This window comes from Scyliorhinus torazame, chromosome 6, assembly GCF_047496885.1.
Source record: "Scyliorhinus torazame isolate Kashiwa2021f chromosome 6, sScyTor2.1, whole genome shotgun sequence".
NCBI classification, from domain to species: Eukaryota; Metazoa; Chordata; class Chondrichthyes; order Carcharhiniformes; family Scyliorhinidae; genus Scyliorhinus; species Scyliorhinus torazame.
This window is the reverse complement of record NC_092712.1, coordinates 49,655,138-49,681,737: the sequence shown is the minus strand read 5'-3', so window position 1 is coordinate 49,681,737 and position 26,600 is coordinate 49,655,138. Positions and strand designations below refer to the sequence as shown.

At 49.2% G+C, this 26,600-nt stretch overlaps 1 protein-coding gene across 3 annotated transcripts in view; it reads right to left on the bottom strand.

Annotated features, from left to right (window-relative positions):
• The window catches only part of dpp6a (dipeptidyl-peptidase 6a), a 1,922,242-nt gene that overhangs the window by 1,198,436 nt on the left and 697,206 nt on the right, over positions 1–26,600 (bottom strand). The window contains exon 1 of one of the 3 annotated variants that reach the window (XM_072508191.1): positions 349–853. The exons of the other annotated variants lie outside the window; for them this stretch is intronic. Coding sequence (XP_072364292.1) covers positions 349–405 — 57 coding nt within the window. The 5' untranslated portion in view covers positions 406–853. Of the gene's footprint in view, positions 1–348; positions 854–26,600 lie in introns of those variants that run through there. 3 annotated transcript variants of the gene reach the window in all.

Below are 26,600 nucleotides of genomic sequence, written 5' to 3'. Positions count from 1 at the left end.
TATAACGCTCTATAAAGCTGGTGCCGGATCAGCCGGGTTAAGATTGGCATGGAAAACACTTCCAGTTATGATACAAATAATCTCCTTGTCGTCCACTGTGCAGCATCATCCCCTCTACAATCCACAACTGCCCCCACCGCCACAACCCCATCACCCCTTTCCCCCCCCCCCCCGCCCCCCACTCCCCGCACCTTAGTCCATCAGCTTGCTTATTTGATCTGATGGATAAAACATGCCCCAGTCGGTGCCAAGTGTTACCATTCACCAGAAGCACAAGACAAAAACCCTGATACCACTGGATAGATTAATAATGTAATAACAAAAAGTCCGAACTGAATACAGAAATACCTGTTCCTGTTGCTGGACCCCTTTCCCTGAAGCAGTGCCTTCCTTTGCTGTAGTCATGTTCACCTACTCGCACCCACCGCAGAGGTAGCAGGATGTGAGTGTTTAAGCCCTGTCCTCTCAGCAGTCGTAAGTATTTACAGAAAAAAGCATGCACAGTAAAAGCACTGGCAGAAAACAAAGAGAGAGAGAGAGAAAGAAACTGAGAGGCAAACAGTACGACAGTCTTCACTGAAGAGGGGATGATGCAGATTGGAAGGTTAACAATCCTCTGCTCCTCAATGAGCTACAACCACTGCAGTCGTCACAGCAACTGATAACTGCCTGGCAACCGACACTGGGCAGCCAAGGCTTCAGAGACAACTGAGAGGTTTGTCCCTGTCACATCGGGTATGCAGCATCACTGGCAGAGGGGAGAAAGGAGCTTTGTCGGCACTCCAGAAGACAGTGCGTCCACTCACGTGTGATGAGGTTCTGTGTAAATGATGGAAGGAGTCATGGCAGGTGGGACCTCCCTAAGGTCCCTGCTCCAGGTAATTAATGTAGCAGGCAATGCTTGTGTGTCAAACTCGATATAACTGCTTAAAGTGCAGGCTGTTCAATGTGTGTGTGTTTGTGTGTCTATATATGTCTGTGTGTGTCTGCATCAGTCTTTTCCTGTGCGTTTGACAGACAACAATTAGATTTTTTTATTAGGCTAGATTATATAAAGAAGCAAATGGACCTTTCTCCATGGATATGGGATCCTTGTTGCTTTTTTGGCTTATGTACCACTGACATACAATTAAAATAGATAATCTGAATGTGAAGAGTATTTATGTTCTGTGTTTTCACAGGGTAGAGACAGGACTCCTGTTTGAACCTGAAGGTACTGTGTGTTTACATAAGACTATATACTGTTATATTACAGTTGCCTGTATTACAACAGTGGTTACATGCCAAAAGTACATGGCAGGCTAAAAAAACACACACTACAGCAATCTGAACGATGTGCAAGAAGATGCTGAGTTCTCTTTTTTAAATGCATTTCAAAATCTTTCCCGTTTCACCTCATTGTGTTCCACAGATTTTGTTTTACCCCTCTCCTTCCGCAAGCATCTGGCCACTTCAGTGAAGATTTCAATCAGGTGTTTACATTTTCATACTCTGCTGCTCCAATGTAACATCCCCAGGATTCGGCTGGTCTGGGAACCGGGTCGCCAACCCTCCAGGTTGGTCCTGGTGTCCCCAGGAATGAAAGATTATCATCCTGCTGCGAGTTATTTTTTGAAAAACAAAAGTGGTTATTTTTGGTGCATTTTCTATGAACGCCCTTTGCTTATTAGTTGTAAAAAATCTTAGGGATGGGGTTGTGCGAGGTGTGTGTGTGTGGGGGCGAGGGGTGATGGTGGTGGTGTTGGAGTGAGGAAACAAGGTGGTGTGACCCTGTGGCGTGATTCGACGTAAGGGGTCAAACGATGAGAACTCCAGCAATGTGTCTAACCAGTGTTGGAAACCGTTGGCCGTTGCAAAGTCCAAGCAGAGGCCTACAAGCTGGCTGACCCCGGCCATCCCTGACCACACCAGTGTGGTCAGTGAGTGACTGGAGAACAATGCCAATGCCTCAAAGATCTGAAAGAAGCAAACTTTCCAATCTTCAGAGAAGGTGTCCTTTCTCTTCATATTATTTTAGAATCCCTACAGTGCAGAAGGAGGCCATTCGGCCCATAGAGTCTGCACCAACACGCTGAAAGTAGGCCCTAACTACACCCACTCCCCTGCAAACCCGGGACCCCACCTAACCTTTGGACACTAAGGGGAAATTTAGCATGGTCAATCCACCTAACCTGCACATCTTTGGACTGTGGGAGGAAACTGGAGTACCCGGAGGAAACGACACGGGGAGAACATGCAGACTCCGGACAGACAGTCACCTGAGGTCGGAATCGAACCTGATCTCTGGCGCTGAGAGGAGCAGTGCTAACCACTGTGCCAGCGTGCCATGAAGATGTAACACAGAAATCCATAGTATCCGTAGAATGACACAAGACGAAGTTTGCAGCTCGTTTGTACGTTTGTCAGGCTGGTTGGTATTAATCGACATTTCGGCAGCAATATTTATGGTTGTAAAATAGGTCAAGGCATTTAAAGGGCACTGTGGCTTGGTGAAGCTCTTGCAGAGCTCTTTAGTAGAAGTGTAAGAATGGCACAGTCTGTGATGTGGCAAACATCTCAAAATCACCGACTGCCTCTACTACATGGGGGTGGTGGCGGTGCCCTAATGGCGTTGTCACTGCACTAGTAATCCAGAGGTTCAAATCCCACCACGGCAGATGGTGAAATTTGAAATCAATAAAAACCTGGATTTTCTTTTCCAAGTCGAATGATAACCATGGAACCATTGTGGTGAGAACCCATCTAAACCCAGCTGGCTCACCAATGTCCTTTAGGGAAGGAAATTCGTCATCCTTACCTGGCCTGGCCTACCTGTGACTCCAGACCCACAGCAAGGTGGTTGATTCTTAAATGGTCTAGCAAGCCATTCAGTTGAAGGGCAATAAACGCTGGCCCAGCCAGTGACTCCCAAGTCCCGTGAATGAATGAAAAACACTCCCCAGTAGTTTTTTGAACTTGCATTGTAAAATGTCAGACTGGTTCAAGAAAAATCGGTGTGAGGCTGTCCGCGTGGAATTTTCTTTTTTTTTAATACAAATTTAAAGTTCCTGATTAGTTTTTTTCTGATTAAGGAGCAATTTAGTGTGGCCTACCTTGCATATAAAGAACAAAGAGAACAAAGAACAAAGAAAAGTACAGCACAGGAACAGGCCCTTTGGCCCTTCAAGCCTGTGCCGACCATGCTGCCCGTCTAAACTAAAATCTTCTACACTTCCGGGGTCCATATCCCTCTATTCCCAACCTATCCATGTATTTGTCAAGATGCAGCTTAAATGTCACTATTGTCCCTGCTTCCACCACCTCCTCCGGCAGCGAGTTCCAGGCACCCTCTGTGTAAAAGACTTGCATCGTACATCTACTCTAAACCTTGCCCCTCGCACCTTAAACCTATGCCCCCTCGTAATTGACCCCTCTACCCTGGGAAAAAGCCTCTGACTATCTTTGGTTTGTGGGGGTGAGGCCCACGCAGACAAGGGGAGAATGTGGAAACGGACAGTGACCCGGGACCGGGATTGAACCCGACTCCTTGGTGCTGTGAGACAGCAGTGCTAACAATTGCACCACCGTGCTGCCCACGGAAGGAAATTCACCAATTTCCATAGTGACCCACTTCTGGTCATGGACCATGGGTTCTGGGCAAATTCCCCAATACATTACATCAACAAGCCCATTTGTTATCGTCCGGGGTTTAGAGAACCCCAAAGTGTATCATGAAGTTCACCTGACCCACAACTTTAAATCGATTTTGGTTATGGGGAACACAAGGGCCCATTTTACGGTTCATAGAATCATAGAATCATAGAATTTACAGTGCAGAAGGAGGCCATTCGGCCCATCGAGTCTGCACCGGCTCTTGGAAAGAGCACCCTACCCAAGGTCCACACCTCCACCCTATCCCAATAACCCAGTAACCCCACCCAACACTAAGGGCAATTTTGGACACTATGGGCAATTTAGCATGGCCAATCCACCTAACACGCACATCTTTGGACTGTGGGAGGAAACCGGAGCACCCGGAGGAAACCCACGCACACACGGGGAGGATGTGCAGACTCCGCACAGACAGTGACCCAAGCCGGAATCGAACCTGAGACCCTGGAGCTGTGAAGCATTTGTGCTATCCACAATGCTACTATGCTGCCCCACTGTAATGCAACAGAGAACTAAGTATTTTTAAACAAAAACAATGTTTATTCTATGAACCCAGTTAACCTTTTACAAACAAACAGTGAACATCTTAGCAGCCATCAATTCAAATGCACCCCCCCCCCCCAAAGAATACAGTACTCTATCACACATCCATAAGACAAAAACCCTTTTTACAGAAGGACAGCAGGTTTAAATTCTCTACTGAGGGCAGTTACTACATTGAAATCACCAAATGAACATTCTTTAGCTTGCAGAGATTCATACGCATCTTGCTATGACTGCAGCTTCTCCAGATCTAAAACTAAACTAAACAGAGCCACAGAGCAGCTTTTCAGCTCAAAACGAAAGTGAAAGACAGAAAGACAGCCCAGCTCCACCCACACTCTGACATCACTGCTGCCATTTGAGAAACACACATTTCTTAAAGGGACTCTTACATGACACACCCCACCCGCATCATCTCACCCACCAATTCCTAAAGCAAAGCACTGTAAAGTTTAGGATATAAATTGCATCTTCACGCTCACTTTATGCTCTCAACCGCGTTGGTGCAACTTAGAAACAGGTTTCGTTCAACTGAAAGGTCGCAACAACATCACATCAGCTTCTCATCAGAATAATACTTTCAAAACTGTGAATGTCCTGTCTTCTTGCGGTCTCTTTCCTCCGATCATCCGATCCAACTACCAACATGCATCAACTATCACTGATATATCTGGGCCGGAATTGTCCGGTCGTCAGGATTCACTTTTCCTGCTGGCAACGCACCCCCACCAGAGGGTTTCCTGGCGATGCTGGGTGGTTTCAACGGGAAAGCTCACTGACAAGCGGCAGGGTGATAGATTACCACCGTAGCGATAGGAGCGCAGCCGAGAAACACCCGGCTGGGGTACCGGAGAATCCAGCCTGGTCTTTCTCTTTTAAACTAAATGGTGAGGGCCTTTCTCTCACCTTTATCTTAGTCTTCACCTTAGTTTGCCAATATTATGGCAGATACAGAATTATATTTGGAAGCAGTAGCAATGTCAAAACTCAGTAAGTAGTGGGGCAGAGTGGGAGAGGGGGAAGAATTCTTTTCGCCCTCCTTGGCCTCTCCACAGCATCGACAGGGTAGACCATCCTCCTCCATTTCTGCTCCGCTACTTCACTGGACTGCCCTCACACAGTTCCATTCCTATTTTCCCACAACATGAACAACGTGTCTCTTCTCGCTCCTGTCACCCCCACACGATGCATCCGCATTTACCCTCCCTTTTTACCTCAATGCCACCCCCAGTGCTACAATTCCACAGTTGTGTGGTTTAACTTTCACAGGGGTGTTGGTGAGGCCAGCTCTACCCATCTCGTCGCCAGCCCTTGATCCAGACCAACTCTCTCCAGCTCAGCATCAGGAGGATTGAAGCCGTCATCTTCAACCGCCCTCTCCATCTGCTTTGTACCCTTTTCAACCCTTTTCCAACACTCAGTTCATCAGACGTCCCCCCCCTGAACTCTTTCTTGCTTGGTCAGGATCTGTTTTTCTTAACTCGCTCTGAGAAACACTTTGGGAGTTCTTTATGTCGAAGGTCTTATATCACATTGACGGCTGAGATTCCACCCCCCCTCCACCTCCCCCTCCATCCCCATTACTCCCAGTGCGGCAGGTTTTCTGGCGACTGAGATGGTCTGCCTTTGACCGGTGGCGGGATTTTCTAGTCCCGCCAAAGGCAATGGTGCTTTCCATGGCTTGCTGGCTGCGCTGCCGGGAAACCCTGTCAACCAATGAGGAGCAGCCTCCACCACTGGAAAACGGTGGCGAGGGCATGCAAAATCCCCGGCTTATAGCATGACCATTAATGAAGATTTCCTCTTCTTTGCTATCAATGTTGGCGCCACCTGAGGGTTTCTCACCTGATACATCAAGATCCTCCAAGCTGGTGCATCTGAGGCCCACTTTTTGTGAACATTAATTCTGAGAGGGTCAGTCGACAAAGGACTCACTGGAGAACAGGAGATATTTACCTTTTATGCAGCCAGAGAGAAAACAAACTCCTTCGGATAAAATGTCTGTGACTTTGCTGAATGGAGGAAGCCCTCAAAAAATACCTCGCTCTCCCTAATCAGTCCCTCGAAGCAAGGAGGAGACTCGCCGTGGAATCTTGGCAAGAGCTTGTGCGTGGAGTCTATTAAGGTGGGGAAGCTGTTGTGTTGCAGCTACTACATGGTTCTGGCTGGGGAAACTCTCTCGCTCTCACCATCTGCCACAGGTATAGGGGAAGGGCTCGCAGGTTGATAATCAACCCTTTTGGCCATGTTATGAACACACTTCCTTTGCAAATGTATTTCGGAATTGTGATGTTTCCGACGTTACAACAGTGACCACACTTACAAATTAATTCATTTGGCTATAAAACTCTTTGGGATGTCTGAGGTTGTGAAAGAACTCACGCTGTTGGGATGTTCTAAGTACTGTTATGGACCAGGGCTTAGAAAACTCCATAATATATCATGGAGTTCACCTTACCTACAACTGTTTATAGATTTTGGTTATGATGAGCACAAGGGACTGACTTTCAGATGTTATTCAACAGAGGCCTTAAGCGCTTTTAATCAAAAACAAAGTTTATTCTACAAATTCAGTTGACATTGCTATAAACACACACAGTAAGCATTTTATCAACTACAAACATAAATACCCCACACAGCTGCAGTACTCTATACATATATATATATATATATATATATAATCCTTAATAAATTGCCTTTCAACTGTTTCAACTTGATAACAACATCCACTAAACCAGGAATACCCTTTTTACCAAAACAGTGGGCGGGATTCTCCCATTCGGCGGCAGAGTGTCCACGCCGTCGGAAACGCCGTCGCGTTTCACGACGGCGTGAACGTGCCGCTGGGAGTACCGATTCTGGCCCCTACAGGGGGCCAGCACAGCGCTGGAGTGGTTCATGCCGCTCCTGCCTCCCATCCCAGCGCGAACTGTGCGCCACGGGATCCGTGCATGTGCAGTGGCGCCGGCGCCAACCCGCGCATGCGCTCCTGCCTCCCATCCCGGCACGAACTGTGCGCCACGGGATCCGTGCATGTGCAGTGGCGCCGGCGCCAACCCGCGCATGCGCGGTGGCCACCCCGACGCAACATGGCGTGGGAATCCAGGGGCCGGCGTGAAAGAAAATAGGCCCAGGGAGTGAGAGGCCAGCCCGCCGGTCAATGGGCCCCAATCGCGGGCCAGGCCCCATCGTAGGCCCAACTCGGGGTCGGAGCCCCCCCCCCCACATGCCACCCCCCAACCCTGCGCGCAGAGTTCCCACCGGCTGTGACCAGGTGTGGACGGCGCCGGCGGGACTCTGCCTTTTTAGAGCGGCCGCTGGGCGGGCCGGATAATCGGTGGCCCGGCCGCATAGAGCGGCCCGCGAACGGCGCCGCACCAAACGCACCGGCGCCAATGCCTCCAATTCTCCGCAGAGTGGAGAATCATGTGCCGGCGTCGTGGCGGCGTGGCCTGGTTGCGTGGATTCTCCGGCCCGGCCCCGGGCTTGGAGAATCCCGCCCAGTAGGTTTGAATTCTTTCCAGAAAACAGTTATCACTTTTAAATTATCAAGTGATCTGGACACCTTTTAACATGCAGAGAGAGAGAGACGAAAGAAACCTTCTTTGTCTGAATCCAGCTTCCGACAGTGTAAATGAAAGTAAAACTCAGAGCCACAGCCAGCTCCAGCTCAAAATGAAAGCAAAAACCAGAGGCACCGCCCAGCTCCACCCACTCAATGACATCACTGCAGCCATTTGCGAAGACAAAACATTTCTTAAAGGGACACTCCCATCACAGTACAATCATGAACATGTTTTCCATTTGGTAATTCTTGCTGTTCGCAAATTGGCTGCTGTCTCTCTTACATTAGAGGACATTAAACGGCAGCAGTACTTCATTGGCTGTAAAACATAGAACCATAGAATTCCTACAGTGCAGACGGAGGTCATTTGGCCAATCGAGTCTGCACCGACCCTCTGAAAGTGCACCCTCCCTAGGCCCACTACCTTGCAAACCCGGAACCCCACTTAACCTTTGGATGCTAAGCGGAAATTTAGCACGGCCAATCCATCTAATCTGCACACCTTGGGCTGTGGGAGGAAACTCACGCAGACACAGGGAGAATGTGCAAACTTCACACAGACAGTCTGGGGAGACCAGTCTAGTGGAGGTGGCGTAGTGGAGGGGCGGCGGTGGCATAGTGGTATTGTCACTGGACTAGTGATCCAGAGGTCCTGAGTAACTCTCTCGGGACCCGAGTTTGAATCCCACCATGGCAGATGGTGAAATTTGAATTAGATAAAAATCTGGAACTTTGAAAAAAAGTCCAACCTGGTCTGCCCCACATGTGACTCCAGATCCACAGCAAGGTGGTTGATGCTTAAATGCCCTCTGAAATGCCCCAGCAAGCCAGTCATTCCGAGGGCAATTAGGGATGAGCAAAAAATGCTGGCCCAACCAGCGGCCCTCACATCCCATGAACAAATTTTTTAAAAAGTCACCCAAGGCTGGAATTGAACCCAGGTTGAACTTGGGTCCCTGACACTGTGAGGCAGCAGTGCTAACCATGTTCTGAGGTTGTGAAAGGCACCTTTGTTCCTTTGCATTACGCCTTTGCTGAAATTGCAAACCCACTTATAAAGAATTCATTCATAATTTCACTGAACAATCTATTCAACAGCCTTATGGGAGGAACCTTCCTGGAACAATCCCGTACGATTTTTAAAGTTAAAGATGCGCAGATTTAATCTGTAAGCCACAGATTTTCCAATTTGCCACTATTTTCACACTATCATTAGCCTTTTTAAAACGAATGAGTTAATGTCAGCAATAGATATCGGCAATTGAAAATCTAGAGGACAGTGTTATATTCTGTTTCATTTGTCACTGAAGCACAGTTTAACTCTTTGAGGCCGACCTGACTGTATTCCTGACAATCTGACAGGTTTTCTATCACTTTTTGTTCCTACACTTAAAACTGCTGAACAGTATAGAACACAATTAGAGCACGGCACAGAGACAGAGAAGAGGCTTCTATTTATAGGACAGTCTGACACAAATGGGAAATGAGAAATCTTCTGTTATTTCTTGGAGACATGATGCAGACAAGCACTACTGCATTCCTGCAGAATGGAAAGGGATCAGAGAACAGCCAGCATCTTTTCCTGCTGCGAAACAGCAGGACAGGTACCTGGGACAAACCCCGAACCAGGAATCTTCCTGCTGTGGGATATTTTTGATTGCTCATGTTTTTCAGTAACACCTTAATCCGATGCCTCCTACCGATGGCAAGGCTGACAGAACCTAGCATTGTGACCAATTGCCAATGTGAACAGCAGCCTGCAATCACATCGCTCCACCTCTGACTGTACGCTGTGCCGCCTGAAAACGTTCAAACTCTAAAGTTATTTCTTTCCTCCAATTGAAAAAAAAAATGATGGGCACAAGTACAGAGAAAAATGCACTAGAAATGCAGTTGATGTTTATCAACCCAGAGTGCACTCCACTCCTGGGTGCAATTACATTACCAAGTTAGGGTCATGTGTAAGAATAGATACAACACACTTGGTGAATAACAATGGGACTGCTTCCCCCACTACAGGAGAAAGATCAATATAACTCTCTGATAATTAGGAGAAAAATAGTACTACCCAGTGAGCATTCTATATTGAACTTCTTTTTAAAAAAGGAACACGTTTGATATTAAAGCGTTAAGTATGGAAAATGATAGACACTGAGAATCTGAATTTGCTCCATAAAATAATGGAAGTGCAAAGCAGTTTGCTCAGCATCTAAGAAGGGTAAAACGTCAGATTAGTGTTTTGGGTGGGATCTTCACTTGGTTCTGCAGAGCTCTCTAATAACTACCGGCCGCAATACAAGTTTCAAGTTCATGGCAGTCATGCTTTCATTCTATTCAAAGCCACCTGCCTCTAGTTTCAGTTCCGTTCCTATGGTGTCATCAGGGTGACAATGCAATTTTGACCGCTTATTGAGCACAGCAAGGACCCAGGGCATCGACCTGACACCTCTCTCCCAACCTCCACCCCCATCACCCCAGTCAGGACAACCAGCCACAGCCCTGACAAGGCATGTTTAAAATCTGTTCTTGGGGACTTGAAGATCACGATGTATGGACTGCTGATGCCCTGACTTTTTCCACCCCAGCCTTTAACCCGCAAAACCCTAGCCCCCGCATCCCTCCAACCCCTGTGGCATCCCTAACAGCTGCTCTGTTGGCCTCCAGCTGCCTGACCTTTGGAGACTGAAAGCCAGCGAGCCACCTCCAGACACTCATCTCAGACATGTAGGCAGCTAGCGGGATGGTAATGACGCCTGACCATTAGTGCTCAGTTGGTAGCACTCCCACCTGTATGTCAGAAGATTGTGGATTCAAGGCCTGCGCCAGAGACTTGAGCACAAGAACCAAAACTGACCCTTCAGTGTAGTACTGAGGGAGCACTGCATAGTTGGAGGCCCCGTCTTTCAGCTGTGATGTTAAACCGAGACCCCTGTCTGCCTGCAGGTGAATGACCCTTTCGCACTATTTTGAAGATGGGATGAGGAGTCATTCCTGGTGCGCTCACCAATATTTATCCTTCAATGAACAGCACTGACGAAAATACAGATGATCGCGCCATTGTCACATTGCTGTTCGTAGAAGCACAAATTGGTTGCCTTGGTTCCTAATAAGAATAATAACATCTCAAAAGTACTCAGTTGGTTCTAAACTTGTGAGCGCAGCGATATCAAGGCAAGTCATCTTTCTTTAAGTCTTTAATCCGCACGATAGACATGGGGCGTCATTCTCCGACCCCCCGCCGGGTCGGAGAATGGCCGTTGGCCGCCGTGAATCCCGCCCCCGCCCCCGCCGAAGTCTCCGCTCCCGGAGATTGGGCGGGGGCGGGAATCCAGCCGCGCCGGTTGGCGGGACCCCCCGCTGGATTCTCCGGCCCGGATGGGCCGAAGTCCCGCCCAGAAACTGCCTGTCCCGCCGGCGTAAATCAAACCTGGTATTTACCGGCGGGACCAGGCGGCGTGGGCGGGCTCCGGGGTCCTGGGGGGGGGCGCGGGGCGATCTGACCCCGGGGGGTGCCCCCACGGTGGCCTGGCCCGCGATCGGGGCCCACCGATCCGCGGGCGGGCCTGTGCCGTGGGGGCACTCTTTCCCTTCCGCCTCCGCTACGGCCTCCACCATGGCGGAGGCGGAAGAGACTCTCCCCACTGCGCATGCGCGGGAAACTTTCGGCGGCCGCTGACGCTCCCGCGCATGCGCGGAGAAACTGACAGCGGCCGCTGACGCTCCCGCGCATGCGCCGCATTTCCGCGCCAGCTGGCGGGGCAACAAACGCCATTTCCGCCAGCTGGCGGGGCGGAAATCCCTCCGGCGTCGGCCTAGCCCCTCAATGTTGGGGCTAGGCCGCCAAAGATGCGGAGACTTCCGCACCTTTTTGCCGGCGCGATGCCCGTCTGATTTGCGCCAGCTTTGGCGCCAGTCGGCGGGCATCCCGCCGTTGGGGGAGAATTTCGCCCATGACATGGGATTCTCCTCCCTCGCCCCTCTACCCCCCCTCCCCCCCCACACCCCTCAGCGGGTTTTCCGACAGCGAAGGCAGCTCACAATCGGCCGCCAGCAGGATCTTCCAAAGGTAATATGGCCATTTGTGTTGTTCACTGGTCGCGCATGCCGCGGAAGTGGGGGGGTCACCATTGGCAACACCGCAAAATCCTGCCAGTGGAAAGGGCCAGAAAATCCCGTCAATGACCTGTTGCATTTTGCACTGTCTGTGAGGGTCTGATGGAATTGGGTTCTTTGGAAGTAAATCGAGAGTAATACAGGGTGGGGGTTTGAGATCAGTATTCCATCCTGCCCAGCGGATTTTTCAACAAGTGTGTGAGGTCAAAATTACTCTGGATTGCGAGGCTGTGTCTTCACTCAATTTCACGCAAGCTCCAATCTGAGCCATCATTAGTTCATAAATAATTGCAATTCATAAATAGCCTGAGGTTGTTTGAACAATGAGCTGCTTCGGTACCAAAATAGACAGGTTTTCATGAAACCAAATCCAAATAAGAAAGAGACTGACATACAATCTTCAAACGTATTTCTGTGCATTAATTGTTACTTCAGGATTCAGGATGCTTCCATCCCATTCATCTAATTTAGTTAGTATCAATTTGCTTTTAAGTTGGGCTGTTTTTGCCTCACTGTGAGATTGCTAGGAAGAGGGAATACCTCAACGTTAGCATAGGGGTCTAGTTGTGGGATCGTTCACTGTTGCCAAAGTTCTTTTTGCAGTTGGAGATGAAGGCTGACAACTCCCCAGGTCCTGGCAGGCTTCATCCTTGGGTCTTAAAAGAAGTGGGCTAGTGAGATAGCTGGTTTTGATTTTCCAAAATTCCCCAGGTTCAGAGAAGGTTCCATTAAATCAAAAAATAGCAAATGTAACTCATTCAAAAAGAGAGGGAGACATAAAGCAGGAAACTACAGGCCAGTTAGCCTAGCATCTGTCACAGGGAGAATATTAGACAATATTGTACTTAGAAAAATTCAAGGTCGGTGGGCAGAGTCAACATGGTTTTGTGAAAGGGAAATCACGTTTAACCAATTTATTGGAGTCCTTTGAAGAAGTAACATGTTCTGTGGATAAAGGGTAACTGGTGGATGCACTGTACTTAGATTTCCTGAAATCATTTTATAAAATGCCACATCAAAGATTATTGTCGAGAAAAAAAGCTTATGATGTAGGGGATAACAAATTGGCATGCATTGAAGATTGGCTCGCTAATAACAAAGAACAAAGAAATGTACAGCACAGGAACAGGCCCTTCGGCCCTCCAAGCCCGTGCCGACCATGCTGCCCGACTAAACTACACTCTTCTACACTTCCTGGGTCCGTATCCTTCTATTCCCATCCTATTCATATATTTGTCAAGATGCCCCTTAAATGTCCCTATCGTCCCTGCTTCCACTACCTCCTCCGGTAGCGAGTTCCAGGCACCCACTACCCTCTGCGTAAAAAACTTGCCTCGTACATCTACTCTAAACCTTGCCCCTCTCACCTTAAACCTATGCCCCCTAGTAATTGACCCCTCTACCCTGGGGAAAAGCCTCTGACTATCCACTCTGTCTATGCCCCTCATAGGAAATAGAGTAGGCATAAATGGTTCATTTTCTGGTTGACGGTATGCAACAAGTGGTGCGCCTCAACCTTTTACAATTTATATAAATGACTTGGATGAAGGGACTGAAGGTGTGGTCGATAAAGTTGCTGACCACACCAGGATAGCTAGGAAGGTAAGTCGTGACAAGGTCATAAGGATGCTAAAAAGGGGTATAGATAGGTTAGGTGAGTGGGCAAGGATTTGGAAAATGGAGTACAATGTGGGCAAATGTGAAATTGTCAGATTGGCAGGAAAAACAAAAAAGCATATTACATATATAGTGAGAGACTGCAGAGCTCTATGATGGGATCTGGGTATCCTCATGCAGGAATCGGAAAAGATTCTGCAGGTACAGCAATTAATTAGGAAAGCTAATAGAATGTTATCATTTAATGCAAGGGGAATTGAATACAAAAGTAGGGAGGTTATGCTTCAGTTCTACAGAACATTGGGGAGATCATATCTAGGGTGCTGTGTACAGTACTGGCCACCTTATTTAAGGAAAGATGCAAATGTGTTGGAAGTAGTTCAGAGAAGGTTTACTAATACCTGGAATGGGCAGGTTGTCTCATGAGGGAAGGTTGCACAGGTCAGGCTTCTATCTGCCGGAGTTTGGAAGAGTAAGAGGGGGCTTGATCGAAATGTGTAAGATCCTGAGGGATATTGATAAGGTGGAGCTGGAAAGGATGTTTCCTCTTGTGGAAGAATCTGGAACTAGTTTCAAAATAAGGGGTCACTCATTTAAGTCAGAGATGAGGAGAATTTTTTCCATCAAAGTGTTGTGAGTCTTTGGAATTCTCTACTCTAAAAGCAGTGGAAGCAGAGTCTGTAAATATTTTTACAGCAGATATGATATTTTCTTGATAAGCAAGAGGATGAAAGGTTATCGGGGGTTGGCAGGAATGTGGAGCTGAGGTTAATATAAGATCATCCATGATCTTATTCAATGGTTTGGGTGGTGGGGACATAGAACATAGGACATACAGTGCAGAAGGAGGCCATTCGACCCATCGAGTCTGTACCAACCCACTTAAGTCCTCACTTCCACCATATCCCTGTAACCCAATAACCCCTCCTAACCTTTTTTTTTGGTCACTAAGGGCAATTTATCATGAACAATCCACCTAAGCTGCATTTCTTTGGACTGTGGGAGGAAACCGGAGCATCCGGAGGAAACCCACGCAGACACGGGGAGAACATGAAGACTCCACACAAACGGTGACCCAGCAGGGAATAGAACCTGGGACCCTGGCACTGTGAAGCCACAGTGCTAATCACTTGTGCTACCGTGCTTCACAGTACTGTGATGAATATTGCAAATGTAAGGTTGGCCAGATGTTCCACTGGTCTATATGTTATAACTACTGGGATTAGGGCAGGGAAAAAAAGCCAGTGCTAGAAGGGGTAAGTAGACGAGGAGGGGTCCATGACAGTATTCAGTCTCTGGAAGCAGTGATGGACTGAAACACCTTCAAATAGAATAAAGAGCTGCAGCTGACCATCAAATCATCAGAAAGAGACATTGTTGGGAAGGAACTGAATGCACGGTCTGAGGTGTAAAAAGGGGATCAATACCATTTCTCTAATCCGCATAGCTGGAAATGATTTTGCCCGAAGATAGTTAGTAGTGGTGTGCTCTTCCCTTCTCGTAACTGGAGAAGAAGTCAAGATTGGAAACATATATATTCACAGTGGTTCAAGATCTCGGGCGTGAGATGAAATTCTGTTGGGTAGACAGAACCTTTCTTTTAATACCAAATTAGGGACAAACTCTGAAGAACGATGAGGGAGACTGAAGGAGGGTCGGGTCAGGTTAGTGGACTTGGGTAGAGAAAGAGGCAGTTCAACCGGAAAAATAAAACTCAGAGGAAGAACAAATAATTATAGATAACAACAGCGGAATTAACCCTGGCATAAGTTGCAACTCAATCAGCATCTTTGAAAACATGTGATCTGGTTATTTATATCATTGGTGTTTGTGGGAGTTTACTGTGTGCAAATTGGCTCCTGTGTTTCGTACCTCACAACAGTGATTATACTTCAAAGGTAATTCATTGGCTGGAAAGCACTTTAGAAAGCGCTGAAAGGTGCTATCTTAATGCAAGTCTTTCTTTCTGTAAATGTGAAATAGCATTTTTTTTTTTAAAGATTGGGCTGCTAAGTACAATCAATATTTTGCATTCAATTTCTAAAGAATAAATTTGCTGCAGGAAGCCAGCTAGTATTGCCCATTTCTAGTTGCCCTTGGTAAGGTACTGGTGGGGCCTTCTCCTTGAGCTGCTGTGATCCATGTGCTGAAGGTAATTCTAAAGAGACGTGAGGCCGGGAGTTCAAGAATTTTCACCTGGCAATGCTGAAGAAATGGCGATATATGTCCAGATTAGGACTGTGCGCAAATCGGAGGGGAACATGGAGGTGATATTGTTCCCACCCGCGTGCTGCCCATGACCTTCAAGCGCATTTATTAAATTATAATAATAATAATCGCTTATTGTCACAAGTAGGTTTCAATAAAGTTACTGTGAAAAGCCCCTCGTCGCCACATTCCGGCGCCTGTTTGGGGAGGCCGGTACAGGAATTGAACCCGTGCTGCTGGCCTTGTTCTGCATTACAAGTCAGCTGTTTAGCCCACTGTGCTAACTTTTAGATCCTCTCCTGGAGGCCCATTCAAAACAGTAGGTATCTGACATGCTGGCACATTGGGCATCTTGCACGGCTATGGTAGTAATGGCTATATGTTGTTTGTGGTCACTCCACAATTGCCATTCACATTGAACATACCAGTCGGATGGTCATTTCCAGAACTGACAGGGAAGAACCGGGTTGCGCGGGGGGGGAGGGGGAATGTTCAATGACCACCCACCCCTCTCCCTTCCCCCTCCCCCTCATTGATCTATCTGAAATTAGACAGAAACACAGCAGAAAACCTGGTCTAACAGCATCAAGTGTATACTTTGCACAGTCATAATGGGCAGGGTTCCTCACACAAAATGTGTATGATTTAGAGCAGCATGCAGCATGCACCGAACTCCAATGTCCTATTAACGGCAGCACCTCTCAAAGACACCGCCGTGTATCTCTGAGACGAACATGGCAGTTCCATCCCGTAATTGTGCTGCCAGTCGCGCAATAATATTTGACAGCATTCCAAACCTGTCAGCCTGGCACAATTCAGGGTTGAAAATATTTCGATTTGGCATAGGTTCAATCAGTGAAGTTAGAATCTGAAAGGATAATATGTGCCTGTCCAGCTCAAGCACGACAGCATCTATCCAAATCTGACATGATAGGCTTTAAAAGGCAATCCAAAACTGCGGAAGGCAGCTGCTGTGGGAGAGGTGGGTCTCGGTGCCACGCTTGACGCTGGTCGATTGCAGCAGCCTCTGCTGTCTCGAACAGCGAACAGCTTCCACCGACATCCTCATTGCAAAAGAAACTGTAATTGGGCTGAAGTATCAATTTTTTGTCCTTCCCATTGACCTCAAATCCTACGCCAGAAAAACGTACATAAAACCTGTTGACCTGGCTCCCAGGATGGTTTAATTTGGAAGGCAAGTGAAGTGAAACAAGACAGACTGGGAAGTTTTCAAGTGGAATGTTTGGTCTGTGATGAATTAGCTGGCTGTAGCGCACAAAGACTCCGAGAGACGAATAGAGTGAAGTCGATGTGGCTTTATTAGGCGTGACTGTTTCCCCCGCAGTTCAGTAGTAGACTACCTGCGGGGGAGGGCTCCAGGTACTTATACTCCGCCTTCAGGGCGGAGCTAGAGGTCAACGTCCAACCAGGACCCGGGATCTGTCAGCCAATGACATCATGGCTTCACAGTCCCACATGACCCCTAATGCATACTACCACATTCACCGCTTGTTAAAAATGAACCCGGCGGGGTGATGCTTCGCATGGTGGTAAGGGTTTACAAGGCTGGTCCTGGGAGGAAAACTTTCAATATAACAGTATGTACAAGGTTTTTTTTTGTTTCAACTATTTACAGCAATCGTCAGGAAAAGACAAAATGTTCTCGTTAAAAGTCCACATTGTACTGTTAGATCGACGCCACGAGTCGGTCGGGCGGTCTGGTCGTCCGTGTCGATCGCCTCGGCCCCGGTGGTGGTGGTGCTTGTTCTGGTGTTGTCTTCTCCGGGAGCCTTACGGTTTCAGCTTGGGCTTTATTCCTGGTCGGGCCTGGGAGGAGGACTGATCATCCTGGGAAGGGGGCGGTCGCGGGGTGCGGCGGTGGCAGGAAGGGGGGGGGGGTTGGGTGATTGGTTTCGGGGTGGTGTGTGTGTTGCCGGCGGGCGCCAGATCTCGCAGAGAGACCGTGTCCTATCGGCCGTCGGGGTACTCCACGTAGGCGTACTGCGGGTTCGCGTGAAGGAGGTGAACCCTTTCGACCAACGGGTCCGACTTGTGCGCCCGCACGTGCTTTCGGAGCAAGATGTGTCCTGGGGCCGCCAGCCAGGTCGGCAGCGACGTTCCAGAGGAGGACTTCCTGGGGAGGACAAGGAGGCGACCATGAGGCGTTTGATTAGTGCTAGTACACAGTAGTGACCGGATGGAGTGGAGGGCATCCGGAAGGACCTCCTGCCACCGGGAAACTGGGAGGTCCCTGGACCGTAGGGCCAGTAGGACGGTCTTCCAGACCGTGCCGTTCTCCCTCTCTACTTGCCCGTTCCCCCGGGGGTTGTAGCTGGTCGTCCTGCTCGAGGCTATCCCGTTGCTGAGCAGGAACTGGCGCAGCTCGTCACTCATGAAAGAGGACCCCCTGTCGCTGTGGACGTATGCGGGGCAACCGAACAGTGTGAATATGGTGTTCAGGGCTTTAATGACTGTGGCCGCGGTCATGTCAGAACAGGGGATGGCGAATGGGAAGCGGGAGTACTCGTCCACCACATTTAGGAAGTATTTGTTGCGGTCGGTGGAGGGGAGGGGTCCTTTGAAGTCCAGACTAATGCGTTCAAAGGGGCGGGAAGCCTTAATCAGGTGCGCACCATCCGGCCTGAAAAAATGCGGTTTGCACTCTGCGCAGATGTGGCAGTTCCTTGTGATTGTACGGACCTCCTCTAAGGAGTATGGGAGGTTGCGGGACTTGATAAAGTGGAAAAACCGAGTGACCCCCGGGTGGCAGAGGTCCTCGTGGAGGGTTTGGAGGCGGTTAATTTGTGCGTTGGCACATGTGCCGTGGGATAGGGCATCGGACATCTCGTTCAGCTTTCCGGGACGATACAAGATCTCGTAGTTGAAGGTGGAGAGCTCGATCCTCCACCTTAGGATCTTGTCGTTTTTGATTTTGCCCCGCTGTGCTTTATCGAACATGAAGGCTACCGACCGTTGGTCGGTGAGGAGAGTGAATCTCCTGCCGGCCAGGTAATGCCTCCAATGTCGCACAGCTTCCACTATGGCTTGGGCTTCCTTTTCCACTGAGGAGTGGCGGATTTCTGAGGCGTGGAGGGTTCGGGAGAAAAAGGCCACGGGTCTGCCCGCTTGGTTAAGGGTGGCCGCTAGAGCTACGTCGGAGGCGTCGCTCTCGACCTGGAAGGGGAGGGACTCGTCGATGGCACGCATCGTGGCCTTTGCGATATCCGCTTTGATGCGGCTGAAGGCCTGGCAAGCCTCTGTCGACAGAGGGAAGGTCGTGGTCTGTATTAGAGGGCGGGCCTTGTCTGCGTACTGGGGGACCCACTGGGCGTAGTATGAAAAGAACCCCAGGCAGCGTTTCAGGGCTTTGGAGCAATGCGGGAGGGGAAATTCCATGAGGGCGCGCATACGTTCGGGATCGGGGCCTATTATCCCATTGCGCACTACGTAGCCCAGGATGGCTAGCCGGTTGGTGCTAAAAACGCACTTGTCCTCGTTGTACGTGAGGTTCAAGGCTTTAGCGGTCTGGAGGAATTTTTGGAGGTTGGCGTCGTGGTCCTGCTGGTCATGGCCGCAGATGGTTACATTGTCGTGATACGGGAATGTGGCCCGCAACCCGTGTTGATCAACCATTCGGAAGACCGAGACCCCGTTTGTGACGCCAAATGGGACCCTTAGGAAATGGTATAATCGCCCGTCTGCCTCGAAGGCTGTGTACTTGCGGTCACTTGGGCGGATGGGGAGCTGATGGTAGGCGGACTTGAGGTCCACGGTGGAGAAGACTTTATATTGGGCAATCCGATTGACCATGTCGGATATGCGGGGGAGAGGGTACGCGTCTAGTTGTGTGTACCTGTTGATGGTCTGGCTATAGTCTATGACCATCCTTTGCTTCTCCCCTGTCTTCACTACTACCACCTGTGCTCTCCAGGGACTATTGCTGGCCTGGATTATGCCTTCCTTTAGTAGCCGCTGGACTTCGGACCGATGAAGGTCCGGTCCTGGGCGCTGTACCGTCTGTTCCTAGTGGCGACGGGTTTGCAATCCGGGGTGAGGTTCGCAAACAAGGATAGGGGTTGCACCTTGAGGGTTGCGAGGCCGCAGATAGTGAGTGGGGGTATTGGGCCGCCGAATTTGAAGGTAAGGCTCTGTAGATTGCACTGGAAGTCTAATCCCAGTAATGTGGGGGCGCAGAGTTGGGGAAGGACGTGGAGCCTGTAGTTTTTGAACTCCCTCCCCTGCACCGTTAGGGTAACTATGCAGAAACCTTTGACCTGTACGGAGTGGGATCCTGCAGCTAGGGAAATCTTTTGTGCGCTGGGATGGGTGGTCAAGGAACAGCGTCTTACCGTGTCGGGGTGGATAAAGCTCTCCGTGCTCCCGGAGTCGACTAGGCATGGTGTCTCGTGCCCGTTTATCAGCACCGTTGTCGTCGTCGTCTGGAGTGTCCGGGGCCGAGCTTGGTCCAGCGTTATTGAAGCGAGACGTGGTTGTAGTAGTGGAGCGTCTTCTTCGAACCCCGTGGAGCCGTCGACACTGGGGTCCGTTGTTGCCGTCCAAGATGGCGTCGGGGATAAACAAAATGGCTGCCCCCATGCATCGCACATGGCTGGGGGGTCACAAGGTGGCGGCGGGGGGGACAAAATGGCTGCCCCCATGCGTCGTACAGGTCTGGGGTGGTCCAAGATGGCGGCGCCCTTCCTCCCCTCGTGGTGGCCGGGACCCAAAATGGCGGCATCTGCGGGTCGCACATGGGGCGCTGGGGGGGTTGGGGAGCGTTAGGAACGCGCGGGGCTCCCTCATCTCTGGGGACAGCGGTGGTCGGGACCCAAATTGGTAGCGCCGGCGGGTCATACGCGGGGCGCAGGGGGGGGGGTTTGGGGGGCAATTGAGCCGCGCAGAACTCCCTCTTCTCCGGGGAGAGTGGTGGTCGGGACCCAAAGTGGTAGCGCCGGCGGGTCATACATGGGGCGCGGGGGGGGGGATTGGGGAGCGAAAGCGGCGTGCAGGGCTCCCTGTTCTCCCGGGACCGCCGTGGTCGGGACCCAGAGTGGCTGCGCCTGCGGGTCGTACATGGGGCGCTGGGGGGGTTGGGGAGCGTAAGCGGCGTGCAGGGCTCCCTGTTCTCCCGGGACAGCGGCGACCTCGCGGGACCGGCACACAACCGCGAAATGGCCCTTTTTCCCGCAGCTCTTGCAGATCGCTGCGCGGGCCGGGCAGCGCTGCCGGGGGTGTTTCGCCTGGCCGCAGAAATAGCAGCGGGCGCCCCCGGTGCGACTTGGTGTTTGGACCGCGCAAGCCTGTGGGGTGTCCGGGGGGGCGGGGTGGGTTTGTCGCGACGGGTACGTATGGAGCCCAATGGGCTGCCGCGCGGTCGGGGCCGTAGGCGCGGGTATTACGCGCGGCCACGTCAAGGGAGGCTGCTAGGGCCCGTGCCTCTGAGAGTCCTAGCGACTCTTTTTCTATAAGTCTTTGGCGGATTTGGGAGGAGTTCATACCTGCCACAAAAGCATCGCGCATTAACATGTCCGTGTGTTAATTTGCGTTCACCGACGGGCAGCTGCAGGCTCGTCCCAAAATTAGTAGCGCGGCATAGAATTCATCTATCGATTCTCCGGGACTTTGCCGTCTCGTTGCGAGTTGATAGCGAGCGTAGATCTGGTTTACTGGGCGGACATAGAGACTTTTCAGTGCTGCGAACACCGTCTGGAAATCCTCTGCGTCTTCGATGAAAGAGAAAATCTCCGTGCTTAACCTCGAGTGCAGGACCTGTAGTTTTTGGTCTTCTGTGACCCGGCCGGTGGTCGTTCTGAGGTTGGCCTCAAAACAATTCTGCCAATGCTTGAAAGCTGCTGCCGCGTTCACTGCGTGGGGGCTGATCCTCAGGCATTCCGGGATGATCCTGAGCTCCATAGTCCTTTTTAGGCACGCTTAATAAATTGTAGCGCACAAAGACTCCGAGAGACGAATAGAGTGAAGTCGATGAGGCTTTATTAAGCGTGACTGTTTCCCCCGCAGTTCAGTAGTAGACTACCTGCGGGGGAGGGCTCCAGGTACTTATACTCCGCCTTCAGGGCGGAGCTAGAGGTCAACGTCCAACCAGGACCCGGGATCTGTCAGCCAATGACATCATGGCTTCACAGTCCCACATGACCCCTAATGCATACTACCACACTGGCTTGGACCTGTATTAAGAAGGCCACTACACAACAATGCCACCAGCTGTAATCTCGTGAATTCCAAAAGACGACACCTCCCACAGTGCAGCGCTTCCTCAGAACTGCAAAGGATAACAAATAGGTTAGACCAAGGAGAGCCAATGGATGTTATCTATCTTGACTTTCAAAAGGCCTTTGATAAGGTGCCTCACGGGAGACTGCTGAGTAAAATAAGGGCCCATGGTATTCGAGGCAAGGTACTAACATGGATTGACGATTGGCTGTCAGGCAGAAGGCAGAGAGTTGGGATAAAAGGTTCTTTTTCGGAATGGCAACCGGTGACGAGTGGTGTCCCGCAGGGTTCAGTGTTGGGGCCACAGCTGTTCTCTTTATATATTAACGATCTAGATGACGGGACTGGGGGCATTCTGGCTAAGTTTGCCGATGATACAAAGATAGGTGGAGGGGCAGGTAGTATGGAGGAGGTGGGGAGGCTGCAGAAAGATTTAGACAGTTCAGGAGAGTGGTCCAAGAAATGGTTGATGAAATTCAACGTGGGCAAGTGCGAGGTCTTGCACTTTGGAAAAAAGAATAGAGGCATGGACTATTTTCTAAACGGTGACAAAATTCATAATGCTGAAGTGCAAAGGGACTTGGGAATCCTAGTCCAGGATTCTCTAAAGGTAAACTTGCAGGTTGAGTCCGTAATTAAGAAAGCAAATGCAATGTTGTCATTTATCTCAAGAGGCTTGGAATATAAAAGCAGGGATGTACTTCTGAAGCTTTATAAAGCATTAGTTAGGCCCCATTTAGAATACTGTGAGCAATTTTGGGCCCCACATCTAAGGAACGACATACTGGCACTGGAGCGGGTCCAGCGGAGATTTACACGGATGATCCCAGGAATGGTCGGCCTAACATACGATGAACGTCTGAGGATCCTGAGATAATATATTCATTGGAGTTTAGGAGGTTGAGGGGAGATCTAATAGAAACTTACAAGATAATGAATGGCTTAGATAGGGTGGACGTAAGGAAGTTGTTTCCATTAGCAGGGGAGACTAGGACCCAGGGGCACAGCCTTAGAATAAAAGGGAGTCACTTTAGAACAGAGATGAGGAGAAATTTCTTCAGCCAGAGAGTGGTGGGTCTGTGGAATTCATTGCCACAGAGGGCGGTGGAGGCCGGGACGTTGAGTGTCTTTAAGACAGAAGTTGATAAATTCTTGATTTCTCGAGGAATTAAGGGCTATGGAGAGAGAGCGGGTAAATGGAGTTGAAATCAGCTATGATTGAATGGTGGAGTGGACTCGATGGGCCAAATGGCCTTACTTCCACTCCTATGTCTTATGGTCTTATGGACTGCCAACCTTGTTTTTTTCGCCCAATCCCGGAGTGGTGTTTAAAGGCAGAACCTTTTGACGCTGAAGGTTCAATACATTTTTACAGCTTCACAGTAATAGGACGGACGGCACGGTAGCACAGTGGGTAGCACTGTTGCTTCACAGCGCCAGGGTCCCAGGTTTGATTCTCAGCTTGGGTCACTGTCTGTGCAGAGTCTGCATGTTCTCCCCGTGTCTGCGTGGATTTCCTCCGGGTGCTCCAGTTTCTTCCCACAAGTATTGAAAGCCGTGCTGTTAGGTGAATTGGACATTCTGAATTCTCCCTCAGTGTACCCGAACAAGCCTCGGAGTGTGACGACGAGGGGATATTCACAGTAACGTAATTGCGGTGTTAATGTAAGCCTACTTGTGACAATAAAGATTATTTGTATTATAGGAAATACTGAGGACTGAAAGCGCTCTGTTCAAAATGTCTTGCAAAATGTTGCACGAGCGAATGATGCATTCCTTCCAAAAGCGGACTGACAGGCCGGTTTTATTTCTTTGCCCAGCAAAAATACAGAGGTCTTTCAAATTCTGAAAGGTTTTTATGAAGTGGATTCAGAGAGAGATTCTCCACTTGCGTGGAAGAGCAAAACTGGAGGTCATAAATGTAAGATTATTCCCAAGAAATCCAATAGGGTATTCTGGAGAAAGTTTGTTATCCAAAGAGTGGTGAGAATATGGTACTCGCTCCCGCAGTTAGGGTGATAATTACAGATGTATTTATATGAGGGAAGAGAGAATAGAGAATTATGCTGAGGAAGGATTGGGTGATGCTCAAGTGGAACATAAAGGCTGCTTTATGGTCAAGGCTATTGGTCTGTTTCTGTGGTATACTCCATGTAATTCTAAGTAAAACCGTATAACTCTCAATCTTGACCTGGGTTTCTATTTTACAGTGAGATACATAAAACATAGGGGCTGAGAATCATAGAGGTCTTTAAGATTGTAAAATTTAAAAATGGCATGCATTTATAAAGTATATTTCATGACCAGTAGGCATCTCAAAGCACTTGACTGACAATGACATACCTTCTGAATTGTAGTCACTATTGTAATATTGAAACACAGCAGCCAGTTTGAGCACAGTGGACTCTCCCAATCAACAATGTGATAATGACGAGTTGATCTATTTTTGTGGTGTTGATCGAAGGATAAATATTGGTCAGGACATCCGGGACTACTCCCCTGCTCTTCTTCAAAATAGGGACATTTGCATTCATTGGAGAGGGCAAACCAGGGCCTCGGTTTAACATCTCCTCCAAAAGACATCACCACTAACGGTGCAACACTGCCCCGGTACTGCATTGGAATGGCAGCCTTGAGGTTTTGAAACCTTGTGACCCAATAGTGAGACTGCCACCAACGGAGCCCCAATTAGAACTCAAAATGGTTGTGACAGACTTTGATCGGGTGAAGAAGATGTTTCCACCAGAAAAACTAGAGTAAAATGTAGTCACGAATAAATGCAACAGTTTACCCAAAGAACAGTTAGAGTGTGGAGCCTCCGACCATGAGAAGTGGTTGAAGTGAAGAGTATTGATGTATTTAAATGGAAGCTTGATAAGCACATGGCTGAGAAAGGGTTGCAGGATACGTTGCTGGTATTAGATGAAGCGGCTTGTGCACAGGCATGCTGTGCCGTATGTTTCCGAGTTCTAAATACTTTGTAAATCTTTCTAAATTAAAATATTGTGAATGAACTGATAACCTAGAACCTTACTGGTTTCTGGGATGAATGCATCTGTGTTCAACAGCTTGTTGAATAATCCACACACCCTCGAAAGCCAGACATTTTAAAGTAGCTAATGATAAAATACCTACCAAGAAGCAGTTATTTATATAGATCAGCCAAAATGACACTTCTGCATGAGGGAAGTGAGATTGTCACATTTGATGCACAAGGTGTGGTATGACTGTGACTTCAAGTTACTCAACTAAATCTTCGTAAACATTGTGTAACCGTCTCAATTCTCCTTCAACATTACATGAACTATGTCGCTGTAGCCAGCACTGTAATTCAGTCCATGTTTGAGTTGGTAGCCACCACTATCTCCATCAGTGCCTGCTTATGCTATCAAATTTAATTGTAGACCGAGCCTGCGAGTTAGCCGGAAGAGATCTTCAATTCAAACCTGCTTCAGGAGACTTCTGTTGGTGCAGATACCTTTTTGACATTTCAATTCTATAACTTTCCTCCAGACAATTATTATGATATCACGGCACTCCATAGTTGTCTGTTTCTATGCTTGCCTAAATCCGTCTGCTAAGGTCTTTCATCTAGAGTTGTGTCAAGAAGGCAGGCCCTTTTTATCTTACTTGGACTCTCCCATACTGCGATCGGGCTGGGTGGGGTAAGGGGGAGGTTGGGATTCTTTTGGGGGCCTCGGAGATCGGAACACCATTTAAAAATCTCTTGATACAACGGGGAGTTCCGGTGAACAGAGCTCCCCACTGTAAAACACAGGGCAATGTGCGGCCTCTGCCGCGCATTCTCCGTTCAGCCCCTTATTCAAAGCGAGTCTCGTTGAAAAGCCATGTGTTTCTCGGCATTGGCCTCTTCCTGCCACTGTTGTTATTTTAACATCAGACGGTGGCGTTCATTGAGTGGGTAGCACAGCAGCTCACTGCTCAGGTTGCTAGCGGGCAAGTGGGGGTGAGGAATCTCTCCTCTGAGCCCATCGGAGAGCCGCCAACCCTCTCAAGATTATTATCCACCCAGGTTTCCCCTCCCCTACCAGCCTGTCCACTCCAGCAGCACCCCCCCCCCCCCCCCCGTTCCCCACCCCCAGCCCCAGTCCTCCACACCTCAGCTTGCTAGTCTATCTCTGCAACAAGTCCCCCTGCCCCTTTATCCTGGCTTCGGCAACAATCTCTTTCAGGGAATGGCTGCAGGACCAGCGGTGGTCACTGCTCTTGCTGGCGCTACTGAGATTAGAGTCCTGCTGGCCACTTGATTAGTCAGTGGCTCCCTGAGGCGGCTCTTCCTACCCTGGTGGGGGCAGAAGTCTCACTCTAAACCATTTAACCCTTTGCCGAATGTTAAAAGGCTACGTGGCATCCAACCAGAGGAGGGGCAAGTTCCCCCCCTGTCATATATGCTAGGGATGGAACCTTTGGGCACCGTTAAGTTTTGCCCCATGTCTTCATCACCCATGTTTGCAGGTTAGGCATCACACACTGCTTAATGTAACTCTGTGTCACACTCAGAAAAAACAGAGAAGGAGTGAATAAAACAATTGCTCAAAATCTACATAAACACTCAATAACAACAAAATACATCAGAGTCAAGCTGCCTTCTCCTTCTTCATTGATTTTCCAACCAACTCAAGAATTTTGACCTGCAGCCTCTCTGGCAATT